This window comes from Polypterus senegalus, chromosome 11 (genome assembly GCF_016835505.1).
Source record: "Polypterus senegalus isolate Bchr_013 chromosome 11, ASM1683550v1, whole genome shotgun sequence".
NCBI lineage: Eukaryota > Metazoa > Chordata > Cladistia > Polypteriformes > Polypteridae > Polypterus > Polypterus senegalus.
The window spans coordinates 98,123,399-98,143,871 of record NC_053164.1 but is presented as its reverse complement, the minus strand read 5'-3'; the positions used below and the strand labels follow the sequence as shown (position 1 = coordinate 98,143,871).

Below are 20,473 nucleotides of genomic sequence, written 5' to 3'. Positions count from 1 at the left end.
GGCGACGTGGCACTTTGTGTCCAGTGCACTGCCTGTTTGCCGAAACGAATAAAAGGGTCGGTGCTCTGTAAATTCTCGCACCTTACGGACTTGTTGTTCTCTGGCAGCCACGTCATCCACGGCCCGGCTGTTTTTCTACTCGAGCCCCGTGGCCGTGAGCATCGTCTTGACGCAAGGCCTTAACACCTCATCGTCGTCCTACCTTCCGCTTTCCACGATGAAGTTTCCATATTCCGGCCGTCTCCTGGCAATCCGGTAAGACTTCATATTGGAAATCTTTAACGGGATCCCGTGCGAAGAAGGACCACATTCTGCCTCCCAGGCAGCCGACATGGAAAGCTACGCACACCGGGAAGCAGCGACACGATTAGGCTGCGACGAGGAGTGGAAAGCGCTGCAATGAAAAGGATGGTCGCTAGGGGGAACCCCGTGCCTAGAATACGTCTCTGGGCTTTGATTAGTCGGTCGTCTTAGTCGTGACTCAGTGCAAAAAAAAATTAAAAAAAAAAAAGGCTGAATAGCCCAACAGGTAAATGCTTGAGAGCTGTGGAAAATAGTTTTTGATAAAACCTGAAATGTAACAATTCGTTTTTAAAGTCCGTTTTTTAAAACATTAAAAATAATTTTCTCAAATTAAGGACACAAGTGCGTTAACTACAGTAAAAAGGAGGTCAAATTCCTTATACTACCCATTTTTCTTGTTTCGCAGATCATTTTTTTGCATATCCTCTTGTCCTCAGCATCTTGCTCTGGTACACCCACCACCTGGATGTCTTTTATCGCTACATCCATAAACCTCCTCTTAGGCCATCCTCTTTTCCTCTTATCTGTTAGCTCCATCCTTAGCATCCTGTCCCAATATATCAAGCATCTCTCCTCTGCACATATCCAAAACAACAAATTCTCACCTCTCTGACTTTATCTCCAAACCGTCTAACCTGAGCTGAACCTCTAATGTACAGTACTCCTGTCCATCCGCGTCACATCCAATGCAAATATTAACATCTTTAACTCTGCCACCTCTAACTCTGTCTCCTGTTTTTGGTCAGTGCCACCGTCTACAATCCATATAACATAGCTGGTCTTACTACTGTCCTGTAGCCCTTCTCTTTCACTCATGCTAGTACCCGTCTGTCACACATCACTCCTGACACTCTTCTCCACCCATTCCACCCTGCCTGCATTCTCTTTTTTACCTCTCTTCCACAATCCCCATTACTCTGTACTGTTGATCCCAAGCATTTAAATTCATCCACCTTCGCCAACTCTACTCCCTGCATCTTCACCACTCCTCTGACCTCCCTTTCATTTGCACACAAGTATTCTGTCTTGGCCCTACTGATCTTCATTCTTCTCCTCTCTACAGCATATCTCTACCTCTCCAGAGTCTCCTAAATCTGCTCCCTACTATCGCTACAGATCACAATGTCATCAGCACACATCATAGTCCACAAAGACTTCTGTCTAATCTCGACTGTCAACCTGACCATCTCCATTAATTATAAGAAAGAGCTCAGAGCTGATCCCTGATGTAATCCCTCCTCCACCTTGAATGAATCCTTCACTCCTACCGCAGACCTCACTAGTGTCACACTTATCTTGTACATATCCTGTACAACTCTTACATACTTCTCTGCCACTTCCGACTTCCTCATACAATACCACAACTCCTCTCTATTCACCCTGTCATATGTTTCCTCCAGGTCCGCAAAGATGCAACGCAACTCCTGGCCTTCTCTATACGTCTCCATCAACACCCTCACAGGAAAACATTGCATCTGTGGTGCTCTTTCCTGGCATGAAACCATACTGCCGCTCACTAATCATCACCTCACTTCTTAACCTAGCTTCCACTACTCTTTCCCATAACTTCATGCGGTGGCTCATCAATTTGATCCCTTTGTAGTTACTACAACTTTGCATATCCCCATTTATTCTTAAAAATCTGTACCGGTATACTTCTTCTCCACTCATCAGGCATCCTCTCACTTTCCAAGATTATGTTAACCAATCTGGTTAAAAACTCCACTGCCATCTCTTCTAAACACCTCCATGCTTCCACAGGTATGTCATCTGGTTTCCATTCTTCATCCTCCTCATAGCTATTCTTACTTCCTCCTTGTTAATCCATTGTACTTCTTGATTCACTATCTCCACATCATCCAACCTTCTCTCTCTCTCATTCTCTACATTCATCAGGCTCTTAAAGTACTCTTTCCATCTACTCAACACACTCCCCTCTCTTGTGAGTACGTTTCCATCTATATCCTCTTTTCTTTTCTCCCTTCTTAGTGTCCAACCTCTCCTACATCTCATTATACACCTTTTCTTTTGTTTTTGCCACCTCTTTCTTCACCTTACACCTTATCTCCTTGAATTCCTGTCTACTTTCTGCATCTTTCTGAAAACCCCACTTCTTATTCACCATCCTCTTCCTCTGTATACTCCCCTGTACTTCCCCATTCCACCACCAGGTTTCCTTTTCCTCCTTCCTCTCTGCAGATGTCACGCCAAGCACCCTTCTTGCTGTCACTCTTACCACTTTTGCTGTAGTTGCCCAGCTGTCTTTTAACTCTTCACTGCCGCCCAGTGCCTGTCTTACCTCCACCCTAAACTCAACCTTGCAGTCTTCCTTTTTCAAATTCCACAATTTGATCCTTGTCTCTGTCCTCACTCTCCTCTTCTTCTTTATCTCCATTGTTATCCTACAGACCACCATCCTATGTTGTCTAACTATGCTTTCCCCTGCCACCACTTTGCAGTCTACAATCTCCTTTAGTCTGACCCTCCTTCACAGGATATAATCTACCTGTGTGAATCTCCCTCCATTCTTGTACATTACCCTATGTTTCTCCCTCTTCCATACATACAAATACATATTCTCCACAGCCATGCCCCTCCTTTTCTCGCAATCCACTACCATTTGACCTTCTGCATTCCTCCCCTTGACACCATACCTACCCATCACCTCCTTATTTTCTCTGTTCCCTTCACCAACATGTCAACTGAAATCTGCTCCAATCACCACTCTCTATCCATTGGGTACAGTCTCCATCACTTCATCGAACTCACTCCAGAAATCTTCTTTCTCATCCATCGTACACCCAACTTTTGAGGCATATGCACTAACAACATTCTCCTTCAGTTTCCAGCTTCAAAATCGTTTCTCTGTCCGACACTCTTTATACCTCCAAAATACTCTTGACATAATGTTCCTTCAGGATAAGCCCTACCCAATTTCTCCTCCCATCCCCACCTCCGATACACCTGGCCTTACTTCCCTTCCATTTAGTCTCTTGCACACACAATATATCAACGTTCCTTCTTTACATCACATCAGCTAACTCTCCCTTTACCAGTCATACTGCCAACATTCAAAGTTCCTACCCTCACCTCCACTCTCTCTACCTTCCTCTTCTCCTCCTGCCTCAGGAAACGCCTTCCCCCTCTTCTTCTCCTTCTTCGGCCAACAGTAGCCCAATTTCCACCAGCACCCTGTTGACTAACAGTACTGGCTAGGGGCCATTGTTAATCCGGGCCTCAACCAATCCGGTATGGAAATCTGTATTGTTGTCCGCATATTGATCTGGCTAGATTTTACACCGGATGACCTTCCTGATGTAACCCACCCCAGCACAAAATGTCTACATATTCAATAAGCCATTTATTATCTACAGTATATTGTAGCGTATGAATGGATTCTCTGTTCTTTAAATGGCTCTTTGAGGTGGTTCACCATCCTTAAAAGGACTGTTTGCCTTTTGCCCCCTAGTACAAATAGCATGTTACTTTGCAGGCTTTCCATTTATATAAGCGCCCCTGCCACTGGTGATGTAATGCCAGCTCATTCTTGGGTGACACATCCCTGGTTGATGTAACTTGTCAGTGCTGTTACATAGCCTACCCACTGCAAACTCCTTGCAACGACTCACAAACTTGTGGTCTTTTTTCTCTTACTTCAGTCGTGCAGCTGGAAACGACTGCACATCAGCAGGGACTGTGAGCACTGTATTATCAAATGGCACAGTTGGCATGTTTATTGTAATGTGGTGTAGCAGAGGTGCTCAATGTTGATCAGTTGTTAGGAAGCAGGCAAACCTCCTTGTGCTGAAATGCAGATGTTCCAATCTTTTGGCTGTTTTCTTTCACTGAACTGTAGCTGCAAACCGTGTTCTAGGTCTGGATCTCAGCTTTCAGACTCTCCCATTGCTTCCAACGCCTCTACAATCTGCCTTGTCCTTTGCCTTCACCTTTTCACCACTGGCCCTGCTACTCACAGCTCACCTGGGGTTGGTGGCAACTCAGCCTTCCACACTTCAGCTCCATAAGCCAGAAGCTCCATTTTGCATCTGCACATCCAGACTAATGGACCTTAACAGATGGAGAAGTAGTGGTTGAGCTGCAGAGGTATTAGTCTCTCAGCTGTCTTTCTCCCTGTTCTGCTGCTGCAAACGTCACTCCAGATTATAGATTTGATCCTCAAGCCTATCTACCAACTTCCCCAAGGAGCCAGTCAGGTCAATTTTCAGTCTCCAAGTCACTTGGCACTTTGTTGAGTCAGACTGTAGGTTTTCTCTTTCTGCTTCTGACACCAATGTAGCATTGGCAGCGAGTGCAGCAATAAATGGATTCTCTGCTCTTCACATGGCAGGTGGTGTGCCATCCCTAAAAGGATTGTTTGCCTTATGCACTAGTAGGAAAAGCATGCGACTTTTCAGGCTTGTAATTTGTATGGGCACCCCTGGAACTGGTTATGTAATGCCACCTCATACTTGGGTGACTTATCCCTGGCTGATATAACTTGTCAGCGCTGTTACCATATTTATGAAATTATAAGGGTTGTCCATCTACCATGCAAGAACTAATGAACCACTGGGCCTTTGGTTTTTATCTTACTCAAAAGGTAAGGATGTCTCACATATGATACGACCCATAAACTGAAAGTGCAGGCTAGCTTGACCATATAATTGAGCTTTGGGTTTTTCCCAGCCAACAAAAAAGCACAGCGGTGAACACACATGGCATTTCTGAAAGAAAACGAACTGTGGTGACCAGGGCTGGACTGGGATTAACACACCCAACTAGGACACACACCATGGATGTATAAAAAATCCATACCATCTATATATATAATTCACTAAGACAAGACAACCATGGAAAGCACGCCGGAAGGGGCGTGGATTCACTAAGCCGCCGACAAGTGAGACACCTATGGCGCACGCAGGAAAGAGCCACGCCCACAAACTTTAAGACCATTGGATACGACAACTCGCAGGACAACGCCCACCAACTCGGACGCGACGACACAGAAAAAATGGCGTCATTTATATTCGTCAATCGTAGAGGCCACATGCAGTGCAGGTCAGGTTAATGTCATGCACCTCCGAGCTACGTTGACTGTTCATAGAGGCATGTTTCTCGCGGAGGTCAATCGCCATATGCAGCGTGTGAAACGGTTTGCGAGGGGTATCCCATGGGATCCTTAAAACAATCCTTTACAACTGAGGTTAAAACACACTGAAGTAGGCAGTCTTTAAAAACCGAGTTTTCAGTTACGACGCACACCCACCCGCATGCACCATAGCAAACTGTTTTACACGCTACATGCAGCAATTCGCATCCGCGACAAACATGCGCCTTCTTAGATGCTCCTGCACTTTGTTCACACCCCCCTCGCTACTACCGTGATCGGGTGTCTTGGTTGGATTATATATATATATATATATATATATATATATAAAGGCAGCCAAAACCGCACAGGGCAATGAAAAGTCTACACTTCCATCTTTTCATTCTCTTTCTGTTGTATCCTCAAACCCTCCCTTTTTAGACAACTGTGTCTTACCAGAAGTGTTCAACCATCAATAAATAATTATGCGGTGTTTGTTATGCCGCGGGTTCACTAGTATAAAATAGTTTTACCCTAGCCTAGAAAATTAGTAGATGGCACAAGAATTCCCTGCTCACTGTAACCTGGTCAATGAAATTGTCAGTGACCGGTCCAAAGTCTCCCTCTGTACTGACATGATCGTAAAGGTCTCAAGGGACTCTTGTGTAACAGAGGTCCCCAGCTTGCTCTTCAAATGCTTCAGTGTGGAAAGACTTCGCTTATAGTACACTCATGTCACAGACAAGGCCACTAGGAGCTTGTAGCCAAAGCCAATGACATGGTAGACATCAGTCGACAGGATGACATGGCAGCATATGGTACAGTTTTTGAAATTGAGCAATTTAAGTTCATCAACTCCACTGTTTCATCAGAATCTTTGGATTCTGTCTTTATCTGAAAGGTCAGGTTGGTGATTGGTTGGTTGTCATTGGTGCTGCTTCCTGCGTTGCTATGGTTGTGACATGCAGGTAATTGCAGCTACATGATTAAAGTTTCAATAGACTCTAGCTATTGGCCTCAAGAACTCCACTCCATTGAGGAGGTTGTTGCTTTAAATTATACATCAATGATAACACCTGGTTACAGCAGAGTTAAAATTGGGGTTTTTTATCTGACTCAAGTCAAGTAAACTAATTGACAAAAACCTGCAATCTAAACGGCTGTTCAGTGGAGCTACTGAATCGTGGAGCTGTGGAGATCTGCATCTGGATAAATCTCAGAAGTCTGACTGGGGGCTCCTTTCGTTGTCTGATCTGCAGATACAAACCTCCTAAATAAAATAAATAAATAATACTAATTTAGATACTTAAAGGAAACCTTTGTTATTGTGCATGTTATGAATTTCATTTGGTTTGATCTCATTTGATTTATTTTTTATTTTTACTTTGATTCTTGTCTCTCATTATGATTTGGCAGCTAGGTTTATTTTTATTTGTTTTGGTTTAAGTTTTTCTCCCAGTTTAGCTTGGTAAATAAATCACCAGTCTGTTTCTCAGCACCTTACACTCCCTGAAGAAATAAAAAAGTCAAGCATTTCACAGTTATTGTTTTGTCCATATCTGTTATTAATTACCTACATATCTATATATTTTTATTTTAACTAATGCAATGCAAGGCAAGGGTAAATCTTTAGTGCCCTGACAAAAATTAGTTTTGTAATTTTTTCTTATTAGAGTGCTCCTCCATTTTATTGTGATGTGTACAAAAATATTGAAAAAAAGGGTTCACTCTGTGAGAGAAAGGAATTGATTTTTTTTTGTATCAGAGTATTGCATAAATAATAATAGGAGGAGGAATAGGGATTTCTGCAAGATTGAGAATCACTTGTGGGAAATTGGGAGAAGATGCCAATTTTTGGGATATGTCATTATCTGCATTTCACGTAGAGATTTAAATGAATCCGTGCTTTTACTGCATTTGACAGCATAGATATGCAAAGCTTTCCTCATTTTTCCTTGATGTCTTTCAGCTCTTCCTGGACATTTTCTCACCAATACATATTCTTTCAATGCATTAGCCTCCTCTTGTATGCAATAAAGTTCCATGTTTCGTTCTGGTTGAAAAAAGAAAAAAAACAAACATTGCATGGAATGCAGGCCACATTTGTTAAAAGATTGGCCAGGCCATCGGGACTCTTAAAATTGATATTGTTTTATTTTAATTTCTATTTTATTGCTTATTTCTCATCAGCTCTCATGTATTCTTCTAATTTGTACAGGGTATTGGGACCATGCTGCATGGTGATTTTGCACTTTAAATAAAGTTGATTGATTGATTGATTGATTAATTGATTGATTGATTGATTCTGCTACAGGCCCAGTGGCAACCTCTGCTGACACTGAAGCACATTGCACAGGCTGACTGATCATTTTTATCGCAAACGCAATTCATACAAGGCCAACAATTTGGAGGTGTGGGCTATCACTGCCATGTAATTGGGCTTTGGATTCTTCTTCTGGCAAGGTGAGACATGGTCATGCAGGACAACTTCCACATCTTTTCAGGATTGCTTGTCCTCCGCTGAGGCAATTGCAGATTCACAGAGCCACAGAAACAACTACAACATGACCACTGTCATGTGAAAAAGCACAGGTCACCCAATAGGTGATGCAGGCAACATTATAACTGGGCCACTGACCAGGCCAGGCCAGTAGAATGGTAGACCCTGCTACAATAAATAACCTTGCTGTTCCTGTTTCGAGCTGAATAAAGCTGGTTTTGCTAAAGTACTAAGACTTCGCCTTGTCTTTGGGGTGCAAGGCACAATATATAATTAAAAACAGCAGCGGCGTCAGTTTTGACAGTTTGATAAAATCGGTGGAGAAATTAATAAATTACCTCAGAGATTAACATGAGAGGTCAGTATGCCTCAAAACAACACATGGTAGCTAGAATTCGAAACCGACTTTCCTGGCAGCACTTAAAAATCCACCTGCTTGGCGCTTCAGGGTAGCGATTCCGGGCTATGGAGATATAAAAATAAAACGTACATAGCTCACGGAATGTGATCTGCCGGCCTAATAAGCAAATAAATTGGTGTGGTCCCTGTTTTTTATAAGGGCAGACCGAAAACGAGAAACGAAACCGAAAGTGTTTTACTAACAACACTGACACGTCGGCCTGGAATGCACCTGCTGTCGCATAAATTCTCCGACATTCGCAGTACACTGGCAGAGCATCTCCGTACGACGGGACTGATCATTTAACCGCAGAAAGAACCTGAGGAAGTCGGAACTTTACAATCGTCGATTTATGTCGGAATACGCGATGTCTTACTATGTAAGTGAGTCTGCTGCCAACTATTCTAGTTTCTAAAAATAAACTAAACTGAGTTTTCTTAAGTTTGACCAGTGCGGTGCATGTAAATGATTCTGGGCGCTCTATCTTCTTTCTACATTGAATAAATAAAATAAAAGTGAATTCCTTTGTATATACAGTTGTAACTAAAGTGTAAGCTCCAAACAGTACCTTTTTTGGGGTGTTATCATTTTGCATTACAATGACAATCTAGTTAATATTTCTTATGGTAATTAGTTTCCTCACTTCCATTGCATGTGAAGTATTTGCTTGACCGTTTTATTCTTTTAAGTATTGTGAAAAGTGCTTGATGCACAGCTGTTAAATCCTAATAGTCTAGCGGTCTACAGAGGATTTTATTCACCTGTCAGCTTACCCAAGAAAGGAAAAGATATGCATATTGACAGTCTCTCTTTATGGACGGTAACTCGTTGGTATTTCCCCGGAAACCCAAGCTGTCAAAAATCTTTTATTGGGGTGGGGTAGAGGAGGTTTGGAATGGGTGGGTTCGTATAACAAAAATTGATTGACATTCTAAAAAAGCTGCATTACTGACTTCATGCTGTACCTGGCAGTGCCAAGGACAAATCTTTATCATTTGTAAATGATAAATTTTATTTTTTTTTTTTAGTTTAACTGCCCTATCTTAAAATAAAATTTGAATAGTAAATAACTGTTAACTCATGACACCAATACATTAATTGTTCATTTTGTTACAGCAGCAGAAATATGCGTTTTCATTTTCTTCTGTCAATCAATTTTGAACCCACTTATACAGATCATGGTTGTGAAGAGCGGGTGCCTGTCCTAGCAGAATCAAGCTCATGGGAACAAACAAACCAAGGTGCTCACGGGTACACTCACACACCCACATACGTTACTACTGGGCCATTTACACATTTGGAAGATTATTAGTCTGTGAATATCTATTATTATGGCATAAATTGGGATTAGAACACATATTAAAAGCCATTCATTCTGGAATCAAAAAATCCAGAGTTCAAAAACTTTTTCTTACATCTATATGTGAATTCAGGCCACATTTGAAGCAATGTATTTAATGGTCTTTGTATTTTATAAATTTTACTTGTCTATTCCATAAAATTTAAGTAAGTTTCAAATCATTTTCATTGTAATAATTTACAATAAAGTGTATGTATAGTGCCTTGCAAAACAATTCTGCCAACAGTTCCCTTATTTTACCGAATTGCTTATCCTTCACTGAACTTTTGTTCTCTGGGATAGTCTCATTTTACAGCACTAAAATGTTTTTATTATTGTAATAGTTTGTTACAAAAAAAATTAAGAAGGAAATATACTGTTTGTATTTCTACCCTTTGGTGTGGAAGCTCTACATTTACATGGGAGAAAAATAGTTGCCTACAGGTATAATAGAGTTGCCTTATGGTTGGTTTCTACCAGTGGATGATTAAAGTAATTGCCACTTATTCTGGATAAAAATTACATACAGTAGTTAACTGATCATTATTTACATTGTGACTCTTAAGGACAAAAACAAGCGCTCCAAGATAAAATAATACAAATGCATAAATTAGGAAATAGGTACAAAATAATATCCAAGTGTATGGATGCCCCAGGGGAAATTTGCTGGATCATTTATCAGGAAGGAGAAGCTACATCAAACCACCAGCAGACTAGAAAAGGACATCCATGAAAAGTGTCTAAACAAACAAACAAAAAGCAGACTTGAGAGAAAAGCCACAGAGAGGCTAACAACCACTAAGCAGATGCAGATAGCATCAGATGTCATCCTTGCCCATTTAGAGAAGGCATGAGGTATGACAGTTACTTGTGTGTGTGTGTCACCTTTGAGTAAGTTTCATCTTCCCAGAATTCAGTCAGTCTACTTTATTTAAGATCTAGCCATCAACCACATTCAAACAAGTTGTTTTTTGTCACACTGATGTGCTATTACAGCAGTTATTAACTGTCTGATAGTTGCTTATAATTGGGTATTGCTGCTGTCCTTTGATGCAGTTTTGTAAAATTTCTTTTGTAATGATTTCGATTCATAAGGTTGTGCTAGTTTAAATCACAACACACTGTTTAAAATGGCAACCAACCAACAGCACAGCAAGATCTGAAGTGGACCTCTACAGTAGCAGTGCCAGCCAGATCTGTACCTGTTATGAGAATTAAAGGAGTCCACACATTTTATAACCTGCTAATAATGGAATAAACTGGGGCTCATTTACTGTGTTTTCTTCTATTTCCTGAAAATACCTCAAACAAAGGTCACTCCAGCAAGTACAAGTTCAGTAAGTGATGGCGGGGGAGTATTGCACTTTGTCTTGTAATCAAGATAAAAAAAGTCTGGTATCTTTATGGTTTTGAATATGAGAAAAGGCAGTGTAAAAGTGCGGAATAGAGATGTGCTTTATCACAAAATGTCCTATAAAAAGCTTGATGGTCTGATTGAAAAGAAAATCAGTGTGCTGTAGCTTGCATTTAGGAAGTAACATAGACGACTTTGTTTTTTAGAGCCTTTTAAGTGGAAAATATAATTTGTGAATATGAATTTGAAACCAACAAAGTATAGCTGAGCAAGTTTAGAAGTTAGACCGTTGTGACATTTAATGTTTGTCACACATGACCTCTCTATCATACTAACTCTCTGCTCTAAGGAAATGTATTACTGTTTTGCTGAGTGGCAGCAGGTGAACTAAGTAATCCATGTCTTGTTTCTTTCAGTATTCTGAAAAACCTAAGCCTGGAGATCTAATTGAAATCTTTCGTACTGGTTATAGTCACTGGGCTTTGTATTTGGGAAATGGTTATGTTGTCCATCTAGCACCTCCATGTAAGTTTTACAGTAGCAGCATATTTTAATAAGTATTTCAGTTTTCTGTTTCGAAATCTTTATATTGTTTTTTTAACTGTCAGGTTCCTATAGATTGCTAATTACTTCCTGAAATTATATTCAATGTTGAGTTGAGCATTAATCTGAAAACTGTCTGGCAGTGCTTAAAAAAATATGAAACCAACTAATGTTTAAAAAAATATTTTTTCCCAAGAAACCTTTTGAGTGCACAGCTGCCAAATGCAGCTATTATAATAATGTAAAAACTCTGTATTATCTTTCACAATCAGAAGAATCTCAGATACGATAGCACAGTCTAGAAAAGGATGTCTTATTTTAAATAAAACTTAAAAGAATATTACATTCACTTTACAAAGCACAATTCAAATGTTTTTTAGAACCTGTCAGGCATTTATAACTTTTGATTTTAATAAACTGAGCATGCTCAATCATTACTAACCTTTTGGATATTTCAGGTTCTTCGAGTGATTACTTCATGTTAAATCTTTTTCTAAGTGTGCTTTTTTCTTGATTATGTCAGGAGGTATCTGTCTGAATGTGATTCTTATTGATCTGTATTGTATATATTGTAACAAAATGTGTGTCGGTCATGTAGTTTGGAAAGTTGGTGGATGAATACAAATTATGTATTTAAAATGGAAGAAACTTTAAATTTTTTGTCCTTGGATTTCTTGTGGCTGCAGGTGAAATTGGTGGTGCCACAGCATCCAGCATTGTGTCCGTGTACTGTGAAAAGGCGATAATTAAGAAGGAACGTCTCTGTGATGTGGTGGGAGATAGCCAGTACCGTGTTAACAACAAGTATGATAAAAAGTACGATCCTCTTCCTGTTGACATAATTCTGAAGAAAGCAAAAGAAGCCATAGGTGAAGAGGTCCCGTATAAGCTAATGAGTCAAAACTGTGAGCATTTTGTCACACGCCTGCGATATGACATCGAAAAGAGTGAACAGGTGAGTAATAATTCATAATCTGTCAGAAAACAGGAAGGGAATGAATAGAAGAAAAGACATTTTAAATTACTTAGGTATAGTTAAAATACATGTAAGTCAAAATCACATTTGTACAAAGAAATGAATATGAAAGTGTTGTTTATTTTAATTAAGAACAAACAATTTTTCAAGTCATAACAATTTTGATCCAGGTGAGAGGAAAATACAAAAAAATATTTTTGCTTACAACACATTTTGTGTTTTGGATAAGATCCGGATAGCTGTGAGATAGTTACAGCTTATGAAAAAAACACCAGGATGAGATTTCAAGAATGATTTTTACTCTTTACATATTTCATACCTGAAGGATGTATTGCTTTCATAACTAATAGCTTGGGGTTTCAACAGAAAATCATGTTTTGAACCTTTTTGGAAAGATGTGATGTCTGTGCGTTTGTGTGTCCGTAGTAAAAAATGTTAGGCACTGTAGCTTGAGAATGAGTGGACCAATTCGTATGAGCTTTTGTGGAGAAGCAGCATTCATTAGTCTTACAAACCATTCAGGTTTTTGAATAATTACATCTATTGAGCTTTTTAAAGGTCACCGCAACAATTTGGCATATACATTTAGGACTTTGAAAGAAAGTTTTTGTGAATTTTGAGTTCAGTCTTAAGCTCCTGCTTTGAGCTCTCAAAGCTCAATTTTTTTTGTAGAAGTCATAGCAACTAAAATCTAATTATAAAGAAGCATTTATCATATTTTATTTCTTTATTAAATTATGAATCTGCTGCTAAATTTGACTAGAATATAAAAGATAAACTTAAACGGTAAAGCATCTTGTATATATGAGGGGGATTCAAGCTAAAGTTAAAAAATGGTATTGTTCAGAAAATGGAACGAACCGTAACAAAACTGATAATGTCGTTTCTCAGTGTAGTCTGCACCCTTCTCAATGCACTTGTGCCACCTGCTGGAAGTGCCTGGATTCCAGCAGAATAAAAGATTTTGTCTTGTCTTCACAACCACTGGTGCACCACTTTCTTCACATCATCATATGTCTTGAATTGACGACCACCCAGATGGTTTTTTAGTGTCTAAAAAATTGAAAATCACACAGTGTCAAATTTGGCAAATAAGGAGAATGTGGCAATACCTCAAACTTCAGTTTCTCCAGACAAGCCTTGGTGTTCTTAGCAGTGTGTGGATGGGAATTGTCTTGCAGCAAAAGGACTCCTTGAGACAGCAGTCCATGCCGCTTGGGTCGAAGAGAAGGCTTCACATTGGTCTCCAGCAAGTCACAGTAACTTGCACTAGTGACTATAGTGCCCCACGGCATGTAGTGTTCGACATTAACTCAGGTGCAGGAGTGGCTGTAAGGACAAGACAAAACCTTTTATTCTGCTGGAATCCAGGCACTTCCAGGCAGATGGCACAAGTGCATTGAGAAGGGTGGAGTCTACATTGAGAAATTTATTATCAGTTTTGTTAAGGTTCTTCCCATTTTCTTATAAATCCCATTTTCTAACTTTAGCTTGACTCCTTTTATATTGATAAATGAAAACTTTATACTGTACATGTATTATAGATAGATATATAGAGCTTTATTTGGCCCAAGGGGGAAGTTTAGGTTTTTTTACAGAAGCTTAATAAATAAATAATATAACAAGCAGCACCAACTCACACAAGAATTACTAAAAAAAAAGAAAAACTCCTCACTTTGCTAAAGATAAAAAAACAGTCACACATGAGGCATTATACTGTAAAAGTGTATTGTGGTAGGTATAGTGGAGAAATAATAGAGAGAAAGTCATGTGCTGACAACACCAGATTTATTTTCCATTTAAGTATGAATTATGTAAACAAGGACTCAACATATTTCATATTTGTTTTTGGATAGACTGTTTTTGAATATGTTTTGCTATTCAGGGCCACAGTGGCTGAGTACAGAGTGCAGGACATACATTATAACTTTAGATGGTTGATTTTTTTTTTATGTAAATAATATGATAAGAACCTTTTCAGAATAAGGTAAAGTCAATTATTAAATTTACATAACCCAGTTCAGTGTTGGGAGCTGGAGTCTGTGTAAGAAGACCTACAGATGAAGCATTTTACTGATTTATTTATGTGACAGTTATACAGCTAACAAGTAATGCACAATTACTCAAAAGTTAAGGAACAGATTTTGTTTAGCAGAAAAAATATCTGATGTGCAGTTATTGCTGCAAGGATCACCTCCATTATTCAAAAAATACACTAACAAATGGAGAATCTGTTATTCACCTTTTAGACCTGCATCTTCCATTGTATGGCCACAGAAAGCTGAAGGCTATTCTAGTAGCATCAAGTAGTTCTGGATGGGATCATAGTTCAGGAGAGTAACTATTCATATACACACTCACAATTCTAAGTTTGGCTGCCCTTCATTGTTTATGCTGTAGATAGACTGTAAGTTACTTTTGAAGTAACTAATGAAAGTTTTACTGGTTGGAGTGGCAGCACTTTTCCTTTGAGGATCAAACTGTACCTAAATTTTGTCAGCACAATTTGCTGAGCAAATAACATCCTATTACTGCTGAAACAAACTGGTATGATGGCAACACTTTCTCAGCTTTGGGCAAAGTGTGCTAGATAACCTGGTATTAACGTGGTACCTATCTACACATGGTTTGGTTGCCTGTTATAGAAATTAAATAGATGTGTATGTTATTATTCACATGTGCCCACTAATCTTACTTTTCTGATTAAAATATTTCACTGTCTGAGAACTCCTAGATTAAAAGGCATAACACCATAATGTCTATGTATGACAGGTCCTTAATTATTTCTTACCTGCATCCCATCTATCCTTTTAAAATTTACATTTCTTAATAAAACCTGTTGTACTGTTTGTTGCAGGTTGACATTGCCAAGGCAGCACTGGGAACTGCAGCAGGAGTTCTTGGCGTTATTGGAATTGCTGGAGCTATTGCATACATGTTTTCGAAAAATGAACGACATCGAGAGAAGTAGCTCATTTTGGAAAGATGCGATGCTTCAGTGTAATATGTTCGATAAGCTAATGTGCCATTGCTACTGTAATATATTTAACAAGGCTACAACAAAGTAAAAACTATTTGTACTGGTGCAATATTGACATTTTCATTAAATTGTGTGGTTATATAGCTTGTTTTTAAATGTAATAAAAGCAAATTATGCTTAACCACAGGCACACACATTTCATATTGATATTAGATATGAATTAATATTTGTATTGAAACTTCAAGATGTGTTTTATTTTTGTGTACATAAGTTAAAAATCAATTGTTTCAGGTGCTTACTTTTATCTGACATATATTGCATAGTACTGCTTTTAAATTATTAGCTGTGTCTCTGGATATCATTCTTTCGAATATGTTAAGACATCATGTATTTGTTTTACAGAATAAGGATTCACATTTGTGTCTTTACATAAAGCATTACTACCTTTTAAAAAACAGACTTTGTTTTTGCATAAATAGTCACATTTTTATTAGGAAGTAGTATATCAAAAGATTTATCAATATTTCATAACAAGTAACAAGTTAGGGTTTGGTTCTAAATTCCAAATGAAACTATGGAGTAATATTTTATACTAAAACAATGTTTATTGCTATAGTTATAGCTTATTTTCATGTTAATTCAGTGACAGTTGATATAAATACAATCTGACTTTTTACCTGTAACAGTTAACAGTTATTAAAAGTTTTATTTATACAGCTTCATCTTGTGTTTCCTAAGTGTGGTCTAATTTTATAGCAACTTTCATATAGACATCAGAACATGATTTACAAAGCAAATCAGTCATGGTCCAAAGTTTCAGTTTTAGACAATTGGAATGTTGTTGGAAAAGATTAATTTGTAATTGAGATTTTAAAGTGACTGAGTGTCATACAGACAGACTAACACATATGCTCACATGGCAGAGATAGAAAATCATGAGGTATTGGCGGCGCGTTGCTTGGGTAGCTGTAGAGCTTGATTTGTGAGTGTTAGTCCCTCTGGCAATCGCTACACAAAACATTGCTGTTGCCTGGGTTCATTCCCTGAATTACTTTTTGCTGTGCTGTCTTCTCTGCTGCAGATTCTTTCATAATGGTCTCACTTTTGTTAGCTCTTTTCCGGATGTCTTGTCTTTAGTGAACATTTTTACAGGCGCAATCTTTCCAGCTTTTGACATCAATGCCCATGGAATTGATGTCATGCTTGCAAACATCCTTAAAGTGGAGGTGGAAGAAACCTTGTGCCCTGGTTTCAGCAGCTAGCTTACCAGCTGGACATGACCATTCCAGAGAAGTCTGTGCTGCATTAGCATGGTGTTAAGACTAGGGACATTGGCACATTTAAAGACCTCCTCATTCGTCACGTGGTCCTGCCAGCTGATCTCAAGAATGTGTTTGAGGTTGCATGTATGATGTACAGTTAATTTGCCTCTCACTAGTGTCACATTTATCTTGTACATATCCTGTACAACTCATACATACTTCTCTGCCACTTCCGACTTCCTCATACAATACCACAACTCCTCTCTATTCACCCTATCATATGTTTCCTCCAGTTCCGCAAAGATGCAATGCAACTCCTGGCCTTCTCTACTCCTGGCCCATCTCTATACGTCTCCAACAACACCCTCACAGCAAACATTGCATCTGTGGTGCTCTTTCCTGGCATGAAACCATACTGCTGCTCACTAATCATCACCTCACTTCTTAACCTAGCTTCCACTACTCTTACCCATAACTTAATGCGGTGGCTCATCAATTTGATCCCTTTGTAGTTACTACAACTTCGCATATCCCCCACTTATTCTTAAAAATCAGTACCGGTACACTTCTTCTCCACTCATCAGGCATCCTCTCACTTTCCAAGACTGTGTTAACCAATCTGGTTAAAAACTCCACTGCCATCTCTTCTAAACACCTCCATGCTTCCACAGGTATGTCATCTGGTTTCCATTCTTCATCCTTTTCATAGCTGTTCTTACTTCCTCCTTGTTAATCCATTGTACTTCTTGATTCACTATCTCCACATCATCCAACCTTCTCTCTCTCTCATTCTCTACATTCATCAGGCTCTCAAAGTACTCTTTCCATCTAGTCAACACACTCTACTCACTTGTGAGTACATTTCCATCTATATCCTTTATCATCCGAACCTTCTGCACATCTTTCCCTGCTGTCCTTCTGTCTAGCCAAATGGTACAGGTTCTTTTCTCCCTTCTTTGTGTCCAACCTCTCCTACGTCTCATTATACACCTTTTCTTTTGTTTTTGCCACCTCTCTCTTCACCTTACACCTTATCTCCTTGAATTCCTGTCTACTTTCTGAAAACCCCACTTCTTATTCACCAACCTCTTCCTCTGTATACTCCCCTGTACTTCCCCATTCCACCACCAGGTTTCCTTTTCCTCCTTCCTCTGTCCAGATGTCATGCCAAGCACCCTTCTTGCTGTCACCCTTACCACTTTTGCTGTAGTTGCCCAGCTGTCTGGTAACTCTTCACTGCCACCCAGTGCTTGTCTTACCTCCTCCCTAAACTCAACCTTGCAGTCTTCCTTTTTCACCTTCCACAATTTGATCCTTGTCTCTGTCTTCACTCTCCTCCTCTTCTTTACCTCCATTGTCATCCTACAGACCACCATCCTATGTTGCCTAACTATGCTTTCCCCTGCCACCACTTTGCAGTCTACAATCTCCTTTAGTCTGACTCTCCTTCACAGGATATAATATACCTGTGTGAATCCCCCTCCATTCTTGTACATTACCCTATGTTCCTCCCTCTTCCATACATACAAATAAATATTCTCCACAGCCATGCCCATCCTTTTCTCGCAATCCACTACCATTTGACCTTCTGCATTCCTCTCCTTGACACAAACTTATTTTCTCTGATCCTTTCACCAACATGTCAACTGAAATCTGCTCCAATCACCACTCTCTATCCATTGGGTACAGTCTCCATCACTTCATCGAACTCACTCCAGAAATCTTCTTTCTCATCCATCGTACACCCAACTTGTGAGGCATATGCACTAACAACATCACCTTCAGTTTCCTGCTTCATAATCATTACTCTGTCCGACACTTTTTATACCTCCAAAATACTCTTGACATAATGTTCCTTCAGGATAAGCCCTACCCAATTTCTCCTCCCATCCCCACCTCCGATACACCTGGCCTTACTTCCCTTCCATTTAGTCTCTTGCGCGCACAATATATCAACATTCCTTCTTTCCATCACATTAACTAACTCTCCCTTTACCAGTCATAATGCCAAAATTTAAAGTTCCTACCCTCACTTCCACTCTCTTTACCTTCCTCCTCTCCTCCTGCCTCTGGAAATGCCTTCCCCCTCTTCTTCTCCTTCTTCAGCCAACAGTAGCCCAATTTCCACCAGCACTCTGTTGGCTAACAGTACTGGCCAGTGGCCATTGTTAATCCGGGCCTCAACCGATCCGGTATGGAAATCTGTATTGTTGTCCGCATATTGATCTGGCTAAATTTTACACCGGATGACCTTCCTGATGTAACCCACCCCAGCACAAAATATTATATATATATATATATATATATTCAATAAGCCATTTAATATCTATATTATAGCGTATGAATGGATTCTCTGCTCTTTAAATGGCTCTTTGAGGTGGTTCGCAATCCTTAAAAGGACTGTTTGCCTTTTGCCACCTAGTACAAAAAGCATGTTACTTTGCAGGCTTGCCATTTATATAAGCGCCCCTGCCACTGGTGATGTAATGCCAGCTCATTCTTGGGTGACACATCCCTGGTTAATGTAACTTGTCAGCACTGTTACATAGTCTACCCACTTCAAACTTGTGGTCTTTTTTCTTTTACTTCAGCCGTGCAGCTGGAAACGACTGCAGATCAGCAGGGATTGTGAGCACTGTGTTATCAAATGGCACAGTTGGCATGTTTATTGTAATGTGGTGTAGCAGAGGTGCTCAATGTTGATCAGTTGTTAGGAAGCAGGCAAACCCCCTTGTGCTGAAATGCAGATGTTCCAGTCTTTTGGCTGTTTTCTTTCACTGAACTGTAGCTGCAAACCGTGTTCTAGGTCTGGATCTCAGCTTTCAGACTCTCCCGTTGCTTCCAATGCCTCTACAATCTGCCTTGTCCTTTGCCTTCACCTTTTCACCACTGGCCCTGCTACTCACAGCTCACCTGGGGTTGGTGGCAACTCAGCCTTCCACACTTCAGCTCCATAAGCCAGTCTCCAAACCTCTCCACCAACTTCCCCAAGGAGCCAGTCAGGTCCATTTTCAGTCTCCAAGGCACTTGGCACTTTGTTGAGTCAGACTGTAGGTTTTCTCTTTCTGCTTCTGACACCAATGTTATTTTTAAATAAAGTTGATTGATTGATTGATTGATTGATTCTGCTACAGGCCCAGTGGCAACCTCTGCTGACACTGAAGCACATTGCACAGGCTGACTGGTCATTTTTATCGCAAACATAATTCATACAAGACCAAAGATTTGGAGTTGTGGGCTATCACCACCATGTAATTGGGCTTTGGATTCTTCTCCTGGCAAGGGGAGACATGGTCATGCAGGACAACATGCAGAAGTGCAACTTCTGCATCTGTTCAGGGTTGCTTGTCCACCGCCGAGGCAATTGCAGATTCACACAGCCACAGAAACAGCTACAAGATGACCACTGTCATGCGAATAAACACAGGTCACCCGATAGGTGATACAGGGAACATTATAACTTGGCCACTGACCAGGCCAGGCCAGTAGAATGGTAGACCCTGCTACAATAAATAACCTTTTTCTATTCCTGTTTCGAGCTGAATAAAGCTGGTTTTGTTAAAGTACTAAGACTTCGCCTTGTCTTTGGGGTGCAAGGCACCGACTCATGTGTCACATGGTACCAGGAGTGGGGTCTTGCACTAATGGAACCCCCAAGAGGAATGTAACATCCCAATACCGGCAGAGCAAAATTAGGTTCCTGCGGGAGCTTTTGTCTTTGCGCTCCCCA

At 40.0% G+C, this 20,473-nt stretch overlaps 2 protein-coding genes across 2 annotated transcripts in view; one reads left to right on the top strand and one right to left on the bottom strand.

Annotated features, from left to right (window-relative positions):
- The window catches only part of scyl1 (SCY1-like, kinase-like 1), a 59,170-nt gene extending 58,778 nt beyond the window's left edge, over positions 1 to 392 (bottom strand). Inside the window, exon 1 of the mRNA XM_039769345.1 lies at positions 203 to 392. Coding sequence (XP_039625279.1) covers positions 203 to 310 — 108 coding nt within the window. The 5' untranslated portion in view covers positions 311 to 392. The remainder of the gene's footprint in view (positions 1 to 202) is intronic.
- An 8,109-nt stretch (positions 393 to 8,501) lies between these two features.
- Positions 8,502 to 16,203, top strand: LOC120539351 (phospholipase A and acyltransferase 3-like). The gene is made up of 4 exons (XM_039769344.1): positions 8,502 to 8,668; positions 11,399 to 11,507; positions 12,212 to 12,480; positions 15,359 to 16,203. The coding sequence occupies exons 1-4, from the start codon at positions 8,642 to 8,644 to the stop codon at positions 15,470 to 15,472; spliced, it is 519 nt and encodes a 172-aa protein (XP_039625278.1). The 5' UTR covers positions 8,502 to 8,641; the 3' UTR covers positions 15,473 to 16,203.
- The last annotated feature ends 4,270 nt before the right edge of the window (positions 16,204 to 20,473 follow it).